General features: G+C 39.5%; 1 protein-coding gene across 1 annotated transcript; it reads right to left on the reverse strand.

Annotated features, from left to right (window-relative positions):
* Positions 1-1,032: 1,032 nt before the first annotated feature.
* Positions 1,033-16,483, reverse strand: CLDN1 (claudin 1). Its single transcript, XM_036875219.2, has 4 exons — positions 16,054-16,483; positions 7,636-7,800; positions 5,347-5,431; positions 1,033-3,668 (listed from the first exon to the last, which is right to left on the reverse strand). Exons 1-4 carry the CDS (start codon positions 16,274-16,276, stop codon positions 3,506-3,508), a joined length of 636 nt encoding a protein of 211 aa, XP_036731114.1. The 5' UTR covers positions 16,277-16,483; the 3' UTR covers positions 1,033-3,505.
* Between the last annotated feature and the right edge of the window lie 2,943 nt (positions 16,484-19,426).

A 19,426-nucleotide genomic window follows, 5' to 3' on the forward strand; every position in this document is an offset into this window, starting at 1 on the left:
GAAGATAAATATAAAAAGTGCCATGAGGTTTTGCAGAGGTTTAGAGCACTGAGAAGGTTTCTGATTGTTTTTGGACTCAACAAAGTGTCCTCACAACTGTAGAACCTGCAATGATCTGTCTGTTTCCATGGTACCAGCTAATTGTACAGATTTAGAGCTGAGCAGGGTACATGGGATATGTCTGGGGATGGGGAGGAAAGGACTACAGAAATCTTATCTGAGCCACATGCAAAAAAAAAGAGAAAAAAATACACTGCCAGATTTTACTAGGATTAACAACAGGCTTAAAAATGTGGACGTATGGGCATGGTATGGAGTTTTGCCTGGACCTGAGCACATGCCCACGTAGAAAATGCTAAATGAGGGGAGAAGAAATGGCATGGTTTGCAGAATAATGGCACTCAACAAGGATGAGCTCATACAGGAGCGTTCATCTGAAACTGACAGTAATCTTCATGGCTGACCCATTATGCTAATACCTGAGACTCTACTTTGACTTGCAATCCTTTGTACAAGCTTGTCTCTTTATTATGAAAATTGCTCAGGGAGAAGTTACAATTAAGGGTTGATCAATTACTGATTGTTTTCAAATTATGAGTGGATGAGTTTCATCACCTGCTTTCCTAAGAGGTAGCTCTGATAATAATCATTACAAAAACAATAATGGATTTAGATCCTGCTATTTTTCACTCTTCCACCTTGCAAGGAAGAAAACTACCTTAAGCTTGCACAGTGTCTTATCGTTGGCTATTTTAATCATTTAGTCACTCACTGTAGCATATTCCCTTTTTAAAGATCAAGAAAATTCAGTAGCTTCTCTGGCATTCTGTTCTGTCACCAGACTTGAGGAGGAAGCAGCTCAGTTTGAGAGGAGTAGGGCCTTCTGGTGGGTGGAGCCACTCAAGTACTTGACAGATGGCCAGGAGGGACCAGAGCTCTTTCCCAGGAACACATAGTGAGTCAGATCTTATCTGATGCCATCTCCTCTTTCAAGCATAGTAATCTTGATATAAATAATTAAGAGGACAAGCCAATGGTTTATTTTTTATTAAAAAACAATTTTTTGAAAAAGAGTGATGTTTTATACAAATTCCCACTACAAAACCACAAAATACCTATTTGTCTGTTTCTAGGTACAGAAGCAGATTACAAAAATATCAAAATTGGATAAATTCTGTTGTAACCATTCTGTTGGCTGTTTTGGACTATAGATTTATACGTAGAGTGGGGCAACTAGTAACCACATGTTTTTATACTCACACACCAGTAGGATCTATGTAGGTAGCAAAGGCTCCTTGAAATTATACCTTCTCAGAGGGTAGACTTTCAGGTTTGGCAATAACACTTACTAGGTTGAAATCCTCCTATGATGCATCCCTTTGGATAACGTCCCCCAGGTGGTTTTACTATGGATTACCATCAACAAAATACCTGTCCTAGCAGTGTTAGTTGCCAGCTAATAGCAACACCTCTAAATGACATCAGTTAACAGATACCAGCTTGTATACCCTTGCAAGTGATTATAATGCAAAGATCTCCCATTCTTTCACTGTGCCAACACTTAACACTTCAGTGTCCCCCATTCCACCACCAAACTTGTCTTAGGTCAAGTCTGCACTCCTAAAAGGAGAAGAGGTCAGCCACAAAAAGCATCAGGCCATACTGATTCAAGAAACTAAGACTTCTTAGAATCCTTTCCTTTAGTAAGCTGAATTTTGTTTGAGTGTCTCATCACTTAAGAGATTGGTTAAGGTGAGAAACCCATTTTTTAAAATTTCTCTCTTTTTTCAGTCATGTGACAAGGAATCCAAACCTATGCACTTAAATTCTTAATTCTTTCCCCTAGTATCATGTTTTTACCCTGACAAAACCACATTTACCCATGTCCCATCTCACTAGGTCCCTACAACAGCCCTGTGAGGTAGGCAGATCAGGAATTACAACCCCCTTTTTATAAGAAATCTAGGGCAGCCAAGTGCCTTGCCCAAACTCACACAGCGACTGATAGCAGCAACACTGGCATCAGGTCTCCAGACAGTAAAGCCAACACCCTTTCCATTAAATCATCTTGCTCAAGTGAAGCAGCACTGTCCAGACTGGAAATCAAGGAGCAATTGTTAAAAGGAACAAAGCACAAGCAATGTGCTAGCTGCTGCTGAAAGAAAGGAAATGGACCAGGGGAGAAAAGGAAGGTGCTGACCCACGTTAAGTGTGTGCGTAGATTTGGTTCAATGACTTCTCTTAATAGCCAATTGAGCAAATAAAAAACACCACCTAGGCATATTTCATGTTCAAAGAATGAGTATGATATCAGCTAATTAATACTCATACCACTTGTACCACCTGGTTAGGCATCATTATCTAAATTTGACAGATGGAAAAAGGGAGAAAGACTGACTCACTTATAGCTACAGAGAAAATATTTGTTATCAGATTATCACTACAGAAAGTCTAGCACTTGATTCCGACACATAGGCCATGCCTCTCTGGTAAGGGGTAAACTGTGTGATAATTAGATATGAGAATACAACATAGTTAAGGAGGGGAGGAAAAAATGGTAGTTTGGAGGATATACAACTGGGAAGAAGTAGCTTAAAAATTCCATCAATAAAATTATGCTGTAACATCTGGGAAAGCAGCACATAGCTCCTCAGTGAGACAAATATTTTCAAAGCAAACAGAAGTGTTATAGGTCAGAGTACAGGAATCATGTGGGAAGGTCAACAGGAATCTATCATCTGGTCATGTAGCAAGATTTGCTCCCAAAGCTCTGATTTGTAAGAGATCCTTATTGACTTTAGGAATTAAATTGTAGGCATATGAAATGGGTTATCAGACCAAGACTTAAGCCCAATCTCATAAAAGCAAATAAAGGCATGAAGGATGACTGATGACAAAGCAAGGACTAAAGATCACAGTAAAAGAAATGTAAAATAAGCATTTTAAAAGAGCACATATAAAGAATTGAAATAAGACATACTTAGCAAAGTAGGTTAGGTAGTCTGTCAAAGACACTAAAAGATGATGATAGAGGGGACATGATATTTGTCCTATTATATAGGTATACCTATAGGAAGAAGAGAAATATATCAAATAAACTGCTTATTTAATCAATATAGAATTAAATATACTTTCCTTTTTTAGATATAATTTTAAGTATGCTGGTACCAACATAATGAGAATAAAAGTTTTACTACTTAATCTTTTTTATAGAAAAACATGTGTATATACATATCTATATATATTTAAAGAGAGTCCTCCTTCCCCTGTTTGAGATGATTACTCACTGGGAAGCAGTAATAATTGAAAAGGCTTCCCTCCCATATGAGAAAAGGAGATAAAATAAGACTAAGCCATTTTAGCAATGGACATTTAAAAAAATATTTTTTTGGCAATACCACTTCAGAATACAATAGTCAAAAGTGTATGGTCTTAATGTTAATGATAACATTTCAATGTCCATTTTCCACTTGGCCCACCAGATTTGTCTCCTTTTGCTTCTGTGTCACACATAGTCTTTCCCAGTGGACGGTGCAGGTTTTGGATAGGGCCGTGGTGTTGGGTAAGATGTTGTCTTCTGGGGACAGGAGCAGCAAAGTAGGGCACCTCCCAAAAGGCACAGAGAAGCAGCAGCCCAGCCAGTGAAGAGAGCCTGACCAAATTCATATCTAAAAGAGAAAAGAGAAAGCATTTGTTCAGTCAGCAAATCACTGGAATCTTTTCCAATAGAATAAAGGAAAGAAATCACTATTACACGCATTATATTTTCTCCACTGAAAATAATCCCTCATGATCCCTTGGGGAAAATGCTTTAAGATTTGCAAGCACATGCACACAAGAATATTTACACTGCAGTTGTTGACAGTTTGCAATAGTAGAATCAGGCAATATGGCATGTGACACCAGGTTAATTACACAAATATTTCCAGAGACTTTTCCATGTGTAGGAGACTTGAAAAGCCTGTTTATATAATTTAGAGGTTGGGTTTGGACCATGGTTCCCAGGCTAAAACTTAACAAGTCATGCTATTGCCAAATGGCAACCATGTTCTATAAAGGGTGTGATGGAGACTTAGAGCTCTCGATAGTTGATTCCAGGTACCTATATACATCAAAATATTAAATTTATTTTTTTTTAAATAGACTTATAAACAACCCATGGAAAATTCTACATTAAGCTGACCCAGGTGGATGTATTAAGCCAGATTTCTGGGGAGAAGATCTGTGATTGACAGTGGACAATTAGGGTTCAAAAGGGCTAGATCTGGAGTTATAAGGTCTGGGTTTAAATCCTCATTCAAACTCTGAACTGTTACAACTGTGAGCTAGTAACGTCACTTCTCCATCTCCGTTTCTGCTTCTCTTAAAGCAAGATAATCCCATCTGCCTCGCTAGACCGCTTTCAGGATCACGTGAGACAATGCAAATAACAAGTGCATGGCGGCCAGCAATTTCAAAGTGTTTTCACATCCATTACTGGTAAAATTTTAGCCTACTGACCTCTAGCAGTTTCTATCCCTACATTGTAAATCTTATGAGATGGGTTTCAACATAAACATTGCAGTATGAGTTCTCCTGTACGTGGGTGATTATATGAAAAGGAGCACATTTATCTCTCTAGCCATTTCATCCATTCATTCTAGCACTCAACAAACAGTAATTACATCTTGACATCCTGACTCTGAACGTAGTTATTAGGCTTTAAAGATGTGAGCAGAGCAAGGCAGAGTCATGTCGCAGATCAAAGGGTGTTGTTACACAAGAGCTAAGACTGGGCTCTTTAACTTCCACAACTTGCAATATTAACAAAGACGACCTTAGTGAAGCCAATTTTATAGCTGTGATGGAACATAAAATTTCAAAGTGGTATCTCAACTTATTTTTTTTCATAACTAAATAGCTTCTTAAATAAATTTAAAGTATTATTCATTAACACCTACACTGCAACTATTTTTTTCAATCAGTCATAAACTGTGTGTTAGTTACTAATAATCAGAATAAAGTGTTGTATGTATCAGAATACACTTCAAAAGGAAACCACAAATGTATCAACATCTTTATTAAATATTAACAAAAAGAAAGAAGGTTCAGCATACAGTTGGAAAGTACAGAGCTGGCAACTTTTTTACTTTTAAGTGCATTTTGTTATTAATACAGGATGCTAAAGCCATTGTCAAACTCATTTTAACAGTCACAGACCATTAAAATTATTTTCAAGTTTGACATAAAATTTTGTAAACTTTTGGGAAGCAAATATAGGCAATATGGTACTAACTGGACTTTGCAGAAAACAAAATAGGATATTTTCTCAGAGAACAAACTATTTTACATATGAATAGCAATTACCTGGCATTGACTGGAGTCATGGGGTCATAGAACTCTTGAACAATTCTATGTCCATACCATGCTGTGGCAACCAAAATAGCCAGACCTATAGAAATTCAAAACAAAAGACTGTTAATCACTATGGAACATTGAGCATAGGCAGCTCATTGTAAGTATTTTACAAGAATTAAATCTCAAGAGTGCTGACATTTTTAATTTAGTCTATTTTAATATAGGGAGATTAGAAGTTCAGACATGATTTATTCCAAATTCTCCGTTAAGACGGACAAAAATATTAGGTCAAAGTTAGTCATAGTTTATACTATTCATGTCATCTTTTCACTGATAATTCAAGGACACTGGGACAAATAATATTGGGAAACATTTTAACAGGTTCATGTCATTTAAGAGGTCCTTTAAAGATATTATTATACATCCCTGTACTAAAGTTCTTTTGATAAAACCAGTGTCCTTGTTATAGATACAGATATATATAGTATCGATAGAGTCACTTACAAAAGAGAAATGAAAACCTTCCTATATTTTTCTCAATGAAAACTTGAAATTGATGTTTCTGCAGGATCAAAAGACAAGTAAACAGCCAGAAAGTAGGAAAGAGCAGGACCTATGTCAGAATAGACCCAGATCACCCAAAGTCCTACTGTCTCACTGGCCGGTCATACCAGGTATTACCTTGAGATTTGCTAAGGTGTCATGCCAGATACATTTATCCAGCACACTCTCAAATTTCCACATATCTCATATTTCACTAAGACCAGAGAAACAACTTAGTCAGCATAATGAATTCCATTACTTATAAGAGGTACAGAATACCTTGATTTTTCTTATCAAATAAATTAAATAATTTCTTTTCATAGTAATTCTAAGAAACCATCAATATGAACAGACTAAATCTTTCTACTCTATTCCCTCTTTCTTCTTTTCCCCACTGGAAAAGTGGTCCAATCTAACTGCCTCTTATACTTGACAGAAAACACTGGTGCTTTTGGCTGCTCAAATAGACCATGAGAATGCTTTGGAACTTGCAACCCTCCCTCCCTAGGAAGCTCCTAAACAGAAGTGGGAGTGATACCGTCGTTCCTGGGAGTTATAAGAAGGCAAGCAAAGGAAGGGTGCCTTGCAATAAGTTTATTCATAGCCTTTGATGTCAAATTAAACCATTGGGAATAAAACGTAATCCATGCTCTTTCTGACAAGCGCTAATTTGGATAAACTGAAAGACATTTTAAACTAACCAAACCTTTAGCAAAACCACAGGCACTCTTCCTGCATTATTGGTTAAATCCACATGTTATGCTATAGGAACCCCTACAAGGTCTTTTGTCAAACAGAAAATGAGAAAAGAAAGTCCAATTCTAGCTTTTCCTAGTGGTAGAGTATATTACTGGTGTCATTTTCAAAAGCAATATACTACTATATATACTATATAATACATACACAGTATGTAAAAATATATACAGTAGCCTATTCTATATGTAAATACACACAATCTTATTCAATATAAGCCTTATTACAAAGGCTTTACAATGCAACTGTCCATGTCTTTTTCTGGTTCTCATCTTCTCAAAGTTCACACAGTAACTCATCAATCACCAGCTGAATAAAGCAACAAATACACATTCATTTTCTATGGAAAATACAGTCTCATTACTTTATGAAGGTTCACTCAAGACCTTTCTGGGTTGTTTTTTCCTTAATCCATTTAATCTAATTTCCTACCATTCCAATATTTTACTTCACTCCAACTGGCCTCTCTCTTCACTCATCTATCGGTACATCCTGTTTATTCCAGAATCAGATCTGCCCACCTGGAATAGTAACCTCATTTCTACAGTAATCCCATTTCCATCCATTTCTGACAGACTGGCTTGATTCACACATTTTTCTTATGTTCTCTCTCACTATTCCCATCTTTGCCAGAGTGTCTGTGGAGACACCACAGAAATTTTCTGAGTTAATATCAAATTGTTCCTTAGTGTTGGCTAGACAAAAAAATCTCCCTCCTCACCTGGGGGAACTGGTTACTACTAACAAACCAGTTGGTACCTGGAAGCTCAATGAATAGACCAGTCTACTAAAAGCACAGATCTTAAATTTTTATTTGGTTCCCATTTGAGAACGAGAAAGTCAACTGGACTTCAGGTTTCTATGTCTTCAGATTTTAAAGGAACTGAAATAAATCAACTCAAGTGTCATAAATCCAACACAGCCTAAGGAAGCCTAAAACTAGATCTTACATCATGCCAGGGACAGTTTTGTAAGGTGCAAAGGGGACAGGGCCCTTCTTACCTGCAATAAGAAATATCATGCCCCCAAAGACAGCCATCCGCATCTTCTGCACCTCGTCATCTTCCATGCACTTCATACACTTCATGCCAATAGTGGCCACACAGATGGCTATTAGTCCTAGCAGGATGCCAATCACCATCAAGGCACGGGTTGCTTGCAAAGTACCTGGCAGAAAATGTTATAGCAGATGTAAGAATTATACCTACACCAACAAGAGAAGAATAGTAGAAGACCAAGTATCTTTCCTTATTGTATGGAAGAGACAAAACAGGACTAGGTGGCCCCAGTTGTAGTGATGGTTCTGCAGTAAATAACATACTTTCTTCTCCAGTAAAACAAATGCCTGGCTGGATGATGAATAAAGAGCCCTCCAGCTATAATATTCTATATTTTCAACATTATTCAAAATCCCCTGGAAAAATAATTAACAGTCTGGTTGAATAAGTTTAGCTGAATTAATACACCCCTAATCCTTACTAATGGAGTATTTAATTCTGAAACAACAATCACAAGTATTATCCTTAATGTTAAACCAATTTTAATTAAAATGGTTTACATATATCTTGGTAATAGTTAACAGCATTTGAGTCCAATCATCAAGCTTCAGAAGAAAGTGGATGAGTTTGGGAGATCAGAAATGAATTTCTTATAGATCACCATGCTGAGTAAATAACTTTAATCTCCTGTGATTAGGGTGGGGATGTGAATGCCATTCTTAGAACAAAACAAAATACCTTTTGAGCTGTTACTTGGAACATAGTAGATTCATATTCAAAGTTATCACCAGTTTTTTAAAACTATTTAAATGGTCATGTTGCAAAACACACGATTCTACTAATCTTCTACTATCCTGTTATTTTTGTTGATGTTCTAAGTCATGATCAAATGGTTTGACATATTATGCCCGTATATTCTTTTTTTTAATTGAAGTATCATTGATATACAATCTTATGTTGGTATCAAATGTACAAAACAGTGGTTTAACAGTTCCCCATATTACTAAATCCTCACCCCCCTAGTGTGGTTACTATCAGTCAATGTTAGAAAGATGTTACAGAATCACTGACTATATTCTCCATGCTGTACTAGTGCCCTCTTGCCAGTATATTCTTTCAAGAGTGAAAACATGATACCATCAGTATGGCATAAAGTCACAGATTTTTTTTTAAAGTGAGCTGAAATTACACTGATTATATGAGTTTGATTAATTCTAGATTTCTTCCTTCAAGTAAAGATCATTATCTCATTGACAGTGTTAACATGTGGCAAGTATTTTTGCATATATAAGTATTATTTTAATTGTATCAAATAGTGCTATCTTGGGTAAGTTATTTATTACTCTTTTAAACCATGCTCCTATTACATAAAGTGTGGATGATGATCAGGGAGTTGGAACAACAGATTTCTTGGATGGTCTTCAAAAGTGGCTGCCATGATGGGTAGATTTTGTGTCTCTTATGTAATTTAGTGGTAGGCTCGAGCTTAGTATTTTCAGAGTTGAGAAATCATTTGTTACCAATCATAATCAACACTAAATATTTATAAAACATCAATTTTAATTTGTTAATATTTCCATCCTTGCCATAACCAGACACTCTATGGTAAAGTCATAGTAGCCTCTTTCTAAGAAGTATCAAATGTATATTTTTATTGTATTTAAATGATATTTGGAAGCCAAGAAAAATTTTTACTTGGTTTAATTAATAAGCAAAACAGAGATGCTCCCTACCTGCCCTTACATATCCACCTTCTCATAAGCTTGTGTGGGCACATGTGCACCAAACCCACAGACTTCTCCTAAAATCCCAGGATATTATAAGAACTACTGAATCAAAACCCATGTTCTATAGACCATGGGTTTACTAGGAAATGAAACTGCTTATAAAATTATTAAAAAACAACCTCCTGGGAGTCTCAAGCCACACTGTGGTATGAAAAGGAAAGTACCAAGGACTCCACAATTATTGAGTGTGTCCTTCGTTCTGATTTACCAATTGCTTTTACACAATCATTTACTTAGAAAGAAAATGAAAAATAAAATAACTAAACCCTCATTCATAATGCAGAATTCAGATTCAGTCCTAAATTTTACTCAGAAGGAAAGCCTATCAGGAAAACAAATTCTGGAAGAGGAGATGCTGAAAGTCACAAAGATGATCCTTATGCCCAGAAAACAGAATGACCACCCATCCTTTACCTGGGACTGGCTTGGTTGTTAAACTACCAGCCCTGCATCCTGAGAAGGCTCTCAATCCTGGTCACTCCACAGGAGGATGACAGGATGTGGGAAGCAAAATGAGAGGGTGTTTAGCAAGGTGGGTGGAAGGCATATATCATACAGGGCTTTGCAAGCTAGGATAGCGAGTTTGGCTTTTATTTTAATTGTAATCAGAAGTCATTGGAGGGTGTTAGAGTAGGAGGATAGGAATTTTACTCAGTACAGAGAGCACAATGAGTAAATGTTCTCTCTATGACAGTCCTTCAAGTATGTATAGCTTCCTATACCTCCTCCTCTGCTTTGTTTTTTCGTCAATACTGTCCTCCAATTCTTTATTAATCACTTTTGTTTCTCTAATCTTTCTCCAAATTTTCCTCTTTGTTTGAATTGTAGGGACCCAAACCAGACCCTGATTCTATAATAACCATTCTGATCAGTACTTCACGTAAAATCTGCAGGCTACCAGCCCAGCAGGTCTGAGCACTTGGATCACAGGGTATCTTCACGAGGAGTCTCCTGGGCCTCAGTCTCATGAGTCAGGCTTGTATAAACCACCCAGGCAGGGAGCACACGTGGATAAATGACTCCAGGCCTCCATCTGCACTCACCAGGGATGATCTAATATTCAGTCTTCATCTCTAAATTTTTTTCTCTTCAAGTTCTCAAGGTAAATACATTTGATTCATGCCAAACCCATTTTACTCTTTCCTTGTTGTACAAAATTTCCAGGAGGGAGGGAACACATATTTTGCTCTGTTTGCTACAAACCCTAACATGTTTTCTTGCTTTACAGAATAATGCATTATTTGTATAATGCACAAAAAATAATGGAGAGAAAGGGGAAATATCCTTAAGAATCATATAGACCATACAGAGCTGGGGATCATGTTTCAGCTTTTTAAAAAATGATAATATAATAGTGTTATTTTACAAAGCATTTAACATCCATTGAGTTGTGAAATTTCTTTGTATTTTACAATTCTAGATGGGCATCAAACACGAAATCTCATCTTCCTTCACTGGATACATTTGGATGAATTATTAACTGTAGTGACAAGTGGGGGGAAATGTAAAAAAAAGAGGTGACGAATCACAACAACATGAAAACTCACTAGCCAGGCATATGTAACAAGGATTATAAGTCAAAGTAAGCAAGGGTTGTTACAAGTTATGAGAGTTTAATGTACAGGTAGAATCTAAATTGCAGAGTTTTAAGTTGGAACCAGATGAATCTTCAAATTAAGGTCTATGGAATCCTTTTATGTCAGAGCTTTTAAATATGTCTTTGTGAAGCTCCGTGGTAACTCAAGCCAGATGTATGTTCATATTTGCATCCAAAACACTAAGAACAGTAGGTACCTGGCAAGCTACATGGATTACTCAATCTGTGTTCAATTAATTTCAACTAGAACATGTCTTTATTCTTTCAAATTGTGCTAAGATGATAGGTAAAAATATTCTCGTGTTTAGCTTAATCTTTTAAATAATACTGAGAAATGCCTCTCTAGAGAGACTGGGGATGCTAAAATTTTGCTTCATTCAGCCAAACTTAGTCTAAGATTGTTAAAAGCTAGAAATTCATACAGGGAAGAAAAAAAATACTCTGCTGAACTGATCTATTTTTTAAATTTTTCTGAATTTTAAAATCATGCGTCAAATGAGCTTCCAAGATGAAGTATTTTCCTAGTGGAATGATGATCAGCAGAGTAGCAACTCTGAGAAACGTCTGAAAGCCACAAAATAATATTCTGTACCAGAGAGATGAAGTATTGCCTTGGACAATTAACTTTGACTTGGCCTGACTGGATATTCTGGAAGCAAATATGTTTCTTTCCTATCCCTTTAAATCTGCAGATACCTCTGCTGTATTATTACCACTGACTAAAGTGGTGGAGAAAACTGCTAGGAAACATTCAGAAAGTTATACTATTGCTTCTCATCACTATTCAGCAGTAAACTGAGAAGGCAGTCCTTTAACTATACTTAGCTAGACTGATAATCTTGAGATTAAAGACCCCCTAAGGAGTTCTTACCACTTTCAAACTGAAAGTACAATTTGAAAAAAAAAAAAAACTTATAAAGATCTCTACTTATAAGACAAGAAATAAGTTAGAAGTTACCCATATACTACAATTAGGTTAATCCATGGAAGTGTAGAAAGACAAGCATAGACAAGTATGTAGATTTTTTTTCTAAATTCTTACTATACAGGCAGAAGGATCTCCTGTAAATACCTGAAAATGTTTTTCCTGTTTACTAGTTGTATTCCTGTATTATTGCCCTACATACTATACATCATAAAATAGATTTTAATTGCATGCGTATCCTCACACAGTCTTTCTTTGAATCAATAGTGCCTAAGTATTAGGCAAATAAATGAACTGACCATTAGGTGAATGGAACAAAAATGCTCTTTTCCTCACCAATTAGATTAGCTCATTACAGACTGTCACAGAAGTGTACTCCCATGGCTTTTTCACTTACTAAATCTTTTGCTTTTACTCAAGTTCAAAATTTCTCAAGAGTGCTCACTGTTAGCATTTGCATTTTATTGGTGCATGAGCCACTGGGCGTGACCTCAGAAACAGGACACAGTGAGTAACTGAAGAGGTCTGGATGAGGCAGACTTAACACTTTTCAGATCGTCTTGAGCAGTTTTGTACGTTTCTTTGTTTCTTAACTGCCTCATAATTAAATTTATGCTTCCATTTTTCCTCCATGTCACTTACTCAACACTCAATAAAGGAAACGGAAACCATGCCAGCTGCTTCTTTGTTTTCAATCACTGCTGTAACAAAGACGCTGGCACTGGCAGGGATCAACACTGGCAACAACTTTGGCATCTTGCATCCCTAGGAGCAAGAAGAGGGCCTGGTTCACATGTGTTGAATGGAGGAATGAATCATGGATTCATCTCCCCGTTCCTCCCATTCTGCCCTATTTTATAATTGGGAAACTACAGCCCAGAGAGATCAAGTGGCTCATCATCACACACGTGGCTGGTTAGTACAAAGCCAGGGTAGGAACTGAAAACTTCTCATCTCAAGCCTGGAGTTTTGTTTTGACTTCCGTAATTATAAGAATCAAAGCCTCCCAGGGCAGCCCAATCTTTGGATAGCTCTAGTGATTAAAGTCAAGCAAGAAGAAACAATTAACTAAGCACATAAAATAGTCCTCTCTTCAGCAGAATCACAGAACCCAAGAATGGACTAACAGTTACCAAAGGGAAAGGGACTGGGAAGGATGGGTGGGAAGGGAGGGATAAGGGGGGGAGATAATATGGGGGAGGGCACCGGGAGCGCTGTGCAACACAGAGAAGTAATGATTTTACAGCATCTTACTATGCTGATAGACAGTGACTGTAATAGGGGTTGTGCGGGGGGACTTGGTGAAGGGGGGAACCTAGTAAACATAATGTTCCTCAAAAAAAAAAATAGTCCTCTTTTGCCAAAAGTTTGGGAATTGGATAAAAACAAGGCAAGATGTATAGTTTAATCAAGAAACCTGTACTGCAACTGTATCTGGCACTCTCCTTTATATATTCCAAGTATCAGCGGCAGGAATAATCACTATGGATAAATATCACATACTCTGGATGGGACTAACATGGCCTCAGTCACAGTAAAACCACAGTACACAGTGGAACATTCATTTTCCCAGGAAGTTTCTCAGTTACATTCTCACAAACTGCTTTGCAAGAACCACCTGAAAGAAGCCTGTGGTATTTCATCTCCTATATTTTTTGTTTGAGCACACTGTACCCCTTAAGCACATGATGTGCTTTTTATAGCTGACACTAGTTAGAGCACACAAAGGCTTTTAACATGTCTAATGCCACAACCTTGATAAATCTCTGTACCTCCATCGTAAGATGCCAAGTAGATTCTACTGGCAAATAGAACAAGGTACAATTTCAGGGAATTGCTAGCCAAGCTTTTCACCTAAAAGCACTTTGTGGAACGTAACCTTTTACAAGGACCACTACTTATACATACAGAAAATCCTGTTCACCTCTAGATGCCACAGAAATATACCCAAACCAGCTAATGAATCACCACCGCAGGTCTCTATATCAGGTGGGTGTAAGCATCACAGCCCAGGTAAAGAAACAGGACAAGTTCTCTGGGCCTTATCCAAAGGCATCCAGTGAGTCATCAGAAGGCTGGGAGAGTACCTGTGAGTCAAGGCTCCCTCTTCTGGGAATCCGTTTTGAGAGAAAGGCCTCGGCCCCACCTTGAATAAATGGGCTTTAGCCAAAATGAAAAGAAGAATCTTTTTTTAAAAAAAAAAAAGCCATCAAGAAGAAATCTCCAAAATACATACAGATGGGGGGAGTATTGTTTAGTTCTTCCACCACAGCTTCAAAAACTGCAAAAGCTATATTAACTAGTAATAAATGAAAGTAAAGTGGTTGAACACATGTAGGGATGACCTGTTTGAGATCTACAAAATGGATCAATCTGATTCCAGTTGGCCATTTAAGGAAGTTAAAAGGAAACGTCTTAAAACATTTTGAAAATGAACTGTTTTGTTTAGAATCAAAGACCTCTGGAATTGCCCTTAGAACCTTCTCCATCCACTGATTCCTCAGTATGACCCTCAAAATGCCTTTACATATCACATGTGTACTTATTTTTGCATGGGGAGATTCAATGATTATATAAAGGAGTATGCCTATTATATTCTTTATAAAGGAATCTTAGTGTATGGGAACTTGGCAAAGATGAAATAACTCTCAGAACCACCATGCACACTGACTAAACCAAATACCACAGGTGTTCAAGATGTTTAAAAAGATTCAGACAGAATCGGAGGAAGTAACTGAGGGGGTCTTCAGTTACTTCAACTCTATACGGCCTTTGACGAAACCACATACAAGAGGTGGACAAGGCAACTGAAGTAAACTGGAGCAATGACAACACTGCTCACAGCCAGCGCACAAAGGAAGCCAGTGGGCAGGCTTGTTCATCTAGGCAAAGACCAAGGAAGCTTTCTTCATGTTAGCTCAGGGCATAACAGACCCAAAGTGCAGGACAACTAATGTACTATCTTAAGGAAGATACTCCAGCCATGTGCTGTTAGTACATAAGTTAAGTGGGAATTGAGTGAGTTCTGACAAGGCACTCAAAAGCTTTTATTTAAAACAAAAGGGAAAAGGACATCCTATCATCCTTTTCCCCACCATCCTTAGAAATACTTCTATGTAATCTTTTCCAGCTTGACAGAAGTAAAGAAGAAATATTGTTACACAGAAACTCCTTTGTGGGAGATGGAAAGCTGGAGAAGCCACACTAGTTTTCTCACTGCCTGCCTTCCCAGCTGACCTCTGCTTTCAGCAGCTGTGTCTCCTGTGTGTTTTTTTTCTTTAATGCCTTCAGTCTTCCCTTCATATCATAATGGCAGGTCATTTAGAACTTACTTTTTGTCATCCTTTTTCCACCTGCCACCAACCTTCACTTTAAAATACCATTACACAATCTGCGTCCTCTGCAGGCCCATGGCTTGGAAACTAAACCCTTCAGGGGAGTCTCAAGAGACTTCTTTAAGGAGTCATGGAAGGAGGTGTAAAGGGGCCTCCCACACCTACCGGGTCTTGAAAAGAAAAAGAAACAAACGACTCAAACTCAAGTGTGAGTAGAAGATACTGGTTAGGACATTCCATGTAGGAATGTAACTTTACTATGAAAACTCATAGCAAAGATAGATTGGAAAACATACACATACAACTTATACAGTACTTTGGGATTATCTATTTAATTGTACAAATTTGAGAAGCTACCAGGGTCCAAACTTTTCAAGACATACCATTCTGTAGTCTAAGCCTACCATTCCTCAGCTTATACAGAACCTTAGAACATCTAGATGAGGCCTAAGAGCCCAAGCCTGAGTTTGGCCTTCACCCACTCAGTCTCCACGCCACTGTCAGGGAGTGCAGGATCAAACCACACCTAGAGGAGCAGGCAAGTGTCACCCAGGGGCTAGAGGAAAAGCTAGAGCTTAGGCCTGGGTCTTTCTTTCCTCAAACCATGCCTCTCTCCACCTTCTCAGGACAGAGTAACGATAAGACATTGATCTACTGAAGACTTTTCACCATGTAATCACAATAGAATCACTTGGTAGCCACTACTCCAAAACGGGGAGCCACTGCGGGGTTGGGGTCTCTGGGTCACAACGGGGGTAGGGGTGGGGGGTGCACTCACTGTTGAGGTTCAGCAAGGAGTCGAAGACTTTGCACTGGATCTGCCCGGTGCTCTGCGACACGCAGGACATCCACAGCCCCTCGTAGATGGCCTGAGCCGTCACGATGTTGTCGCCGGCGTAGGTGTAAATCTTCCACCGGGACAACGCCGTGCTGACAATGGCGCCGATCCAGCCCAGGAAAGCCAGGATGAAGCCTAGCAGCTGCAGCCCCGCGTTGGCCATGGCTCGCTCGGCCGCCGCGCTGGCTCGGGGGTGACAGGTGCAGAAGGCGGAGTTTGCAGGTGCACACCGGGACTCCCGGGGGTGGCGGAGCTGCGCCGAGGAAATAACTGAGGGGGGAGCCCTGCTCCTTGAACCACAGCTGAAGAAGTTCTGGGTCGGGTCCGGGTCGCCGCTGGAGTCGGGATGCGAGATGCTACGCTGCTTTCAGACTCTGGGACTGAGACGCCGACTCGCCGGGCGCCGCGATTTAAAGCGGCTCCTCCCCCGGCCAGCCGGCCGCGGCGCAGAGCCCCCTGGCGGTGTCAGGGCGGCCCAGGGGAAAGCGGGGCGGAGCGCGGGAGCCGCGGTGGCCTGCGGACCGGGGTCGGAGGGTCCCGCCCTCGGGGTGCGGGCAGCCTGAGGAGGCGCAGGTACGCAGAGCACTCCCGTGCTCGCTCCCTCTCACTCCTCCCCATGCCGTGTCTGCTTTTGAGCCTTCTCGGGCTTCCCATTCATTCAATCTACATTTATCCAAAAACTACTATGCATGTGTAAACACTAAAAATGCAAAAAGGTGAAAAAATAGAGCTCTTCAAGAGACCCACAGTTTCATTTTAAACTTTTTTTTTTTTGCTATTTTATTAAAAGGCATTTCCTATCTCCACCTCTCCTACCCTCCCACACACTTCTCTCCTTTTTGGTAAGCTTCCTTCTGCTACTCCTTCCCTCCATCTGTTCCTTTCTTCCCTTTATGTTCTCTTCTAGAAGCTTGTATTTCTGCAAAGATTTTAAGAAATGTTTATACTTTCTAGAGTAGGAAACTGAGACCTGGAGAGGAAATCTGATTTCCCTAAGATCACACAGCAAGTTAGCATCCCCAAGTACTTGATTCTCAGCCTACTCTGCTTTCCACTGCATCTAAACTTGACCAAAGTGTATGTACTGTAATCTATTATTTTTATGAAAACGCAGGCTTCCTTCCTCCACCCCCCCACCCCCCCCACACACACCAGCCCCTTTCCCTACAGCAGTTTGTCTCAGAGCAGTGATTCATTCTGACAAGGATCTGGTCAGCGAGCACCTCAACCCCCAAAGTGTTTCATTAATGGACTATCAGATGCTATTCACCAAAGGCGAGAGCTTGTAAAAAGTGTTCTGCCAGTAGAAAGAAGACTGGGCTGGGATTTAGGGTGTCTGGCTTCTGTCACCCTCTCAGGTTTTAGTCTAGTTGAACCTTCATTTTCTCTTGATAGGTCTCAAAAACTTCCTTCTTTGTAGTTACTCAGAAGTGGTGTTGAGATTTGAAATAATTACATATTCTCCCAACTTCTTTTTGTGTGTGGTTTGAGGGTGATGGAAGTTTCTAAGGTTTTAGTAAAAACAGAAGCACCTTCGAAGCAGAAATAAAAAGCTGAGGAGAAAACAAGATATGCTCCAATATTTATTATGGGAGCTGCCAGTTTGTGACAAGGAAGCAATAGTCAAAAGAAAGTTCAGAATGTGAACAGGAGGGATGAAGAAAAAAATTAAAACAACCACACCCTGCCACTTAGGGGATGTTGATAATGGGGGAGGCTCTGCATGTGGGAGGCAGGGATATATGGGACTCTCTGTACCTTCTGCTCAAACTGCCTAAAAAAAAGGTCCATTAAAAGCAAAAACACCCCACCACTCTCATTTCCACCTGGTTATCTCCAGATACGTTATGAAGGTTTTAGTCCAAAGGACAGGTCTGCACAGATATTTGGGGACTAGCAATGAAGACGGTAATATCTGAGCTGGGTGAAGAGATTTAATTTGGAGTAAGCAAGATTAAAACAAGTGAAGGCTGTCCTTCTAAGGCCTCCCCAGATCCCAGGAAGGCTCTCAGTCAGCTCTGTAGGGCAGGACCACATGCAAGTAGAGCCTGCAGAGTCTAGGCCTGCAATCAGTAGTTCTTTCTAGAGCCAGATGGATGTTTTGCAGATGCTGGTGGATGTGAATGAAGAGGTATCAATCACATCTGATTTATTCCCCAAGATGACTTAGCTTAAAGGAGGTGCTCAGAATTTACTGTAAGGCTAGACCACTACCACATGAATCATATAATCTTATCCTTTTTGTTCCAGTCAATTCAGAGTTAAAACTATTTCTACATTTTTTCTTTGTTGTTTGGATTGGATTAATGAAGATAGGACTTGAATTCAATGAATATACTCTTCCACAGGCCCTTCTAATATACATCAGGACCTATTTCTGTCAACCTACTATTGGCAAGGAATTGGAGATATGACATCTGTGGTCAGTATGGCCCCACGTTTTTGTTTTTTATTCTAGGTCTTTGTGAAGCTGATTACTTCATCTGCCACAGCTGTGTTTGTGAGGCTGTGGTGGATGCTGGTATCTCTCTGTGATCCATCCCATCTCGGGCATCCCTGATCCCGTCTAGTTTTCTTCCTTCCTTGGAGCAGGCAGGTGAGATAATGGCTCAGCATAAACCAGTCAATTCAAGAGGAAGAACAACTTACAAACATTGCCTGTAATATATGAAGCATAAACAATAGAGGCAGCAGTTTCTAGAAAGGCTGACAGTGATATGGCAAATATTCTGGCCTGTTGTATAGGAAAATATGCATGTACCTTCAGCCAACTTACTTCCTTTCTTTTTCTCAGTTTCCCTATCAGTAAAAGGTAGGACCTGAGCTCTAAAAGGCCACCCAAGTCTAGAGCTTTATGACTCTAATAATAACAGACCCTTGTGGGTAGCATACTGTCATCACCAAGTGTTGAGCTCGGAGTCTCATATGCACTATCTTCTACGTGAAGGTGACACACACATCAAATCACTTATCCAGGACTGTACTTGGTAAATGGCAGTGCTGGGATTCCAAACTACACACTTTGACCTTGGAGCACATGCCTTTAAGCACTGTCCTGCAGAAGTAGTTCCCTGTGTGAACCAAATCAGTTGAGAACCAGTGGCTTTTTGGGCTTAAACATCCTCCTAATGTGTTTCCATCTCCAGTGAAATATTCCAGTCAGTGACTGCCCTGGTGCTCCCTCTGGTCACTTCTCAGTCTCTGCTGCTGCCTGCTAAAATTCTGTATCCAGGGATCCAGAATCAGGTTGCATGGGGTGGTGTTGCTGCCAAGGAGGGAGGGAGGGAGAGGTGGAAACAGCAAACAGCTGGTT

Source organism: Manis pentadactyla, chromosome 1, assembly GCF_030020395.1.
Source record: "Manis pentadactyla isolate mManPen7 chromosome 1, mManPen7.hap1, whole genome shotgun sequence".
Classification (NCBI taxonomy): domain Eukaryota; kingdom Metazoa; phylum Chordata; class Mammalia; order Pholidota; family Manidae; genus Manis; species Manis pentadactyla.

Bases quoted from the DNA above. Each gene is read 5' to 3' on its own strand.
- CLDN1 (XM_036875219.2), bottom strand. From the start codon at position 16,276: ATGGCCAACGCGGGGCTGCAGCTGCTAGGCTTCATCCTGGCTTTCCTG. The intron at 7,801-16,053 runs GTGAGTGCACCC...ATTTTCTGCCAG, and splicing joins CTCCTTGCTGAACCTCAACA to GTACTTTGCAAGCAACCCGT. The intron at 5,432-7,635 runs GTAAGAAGGGCC...GAATTTCTATAG, and splicing joins CATGATATTTCTTATTGCAG to GTCTGGCTATTTTGGTTGCC.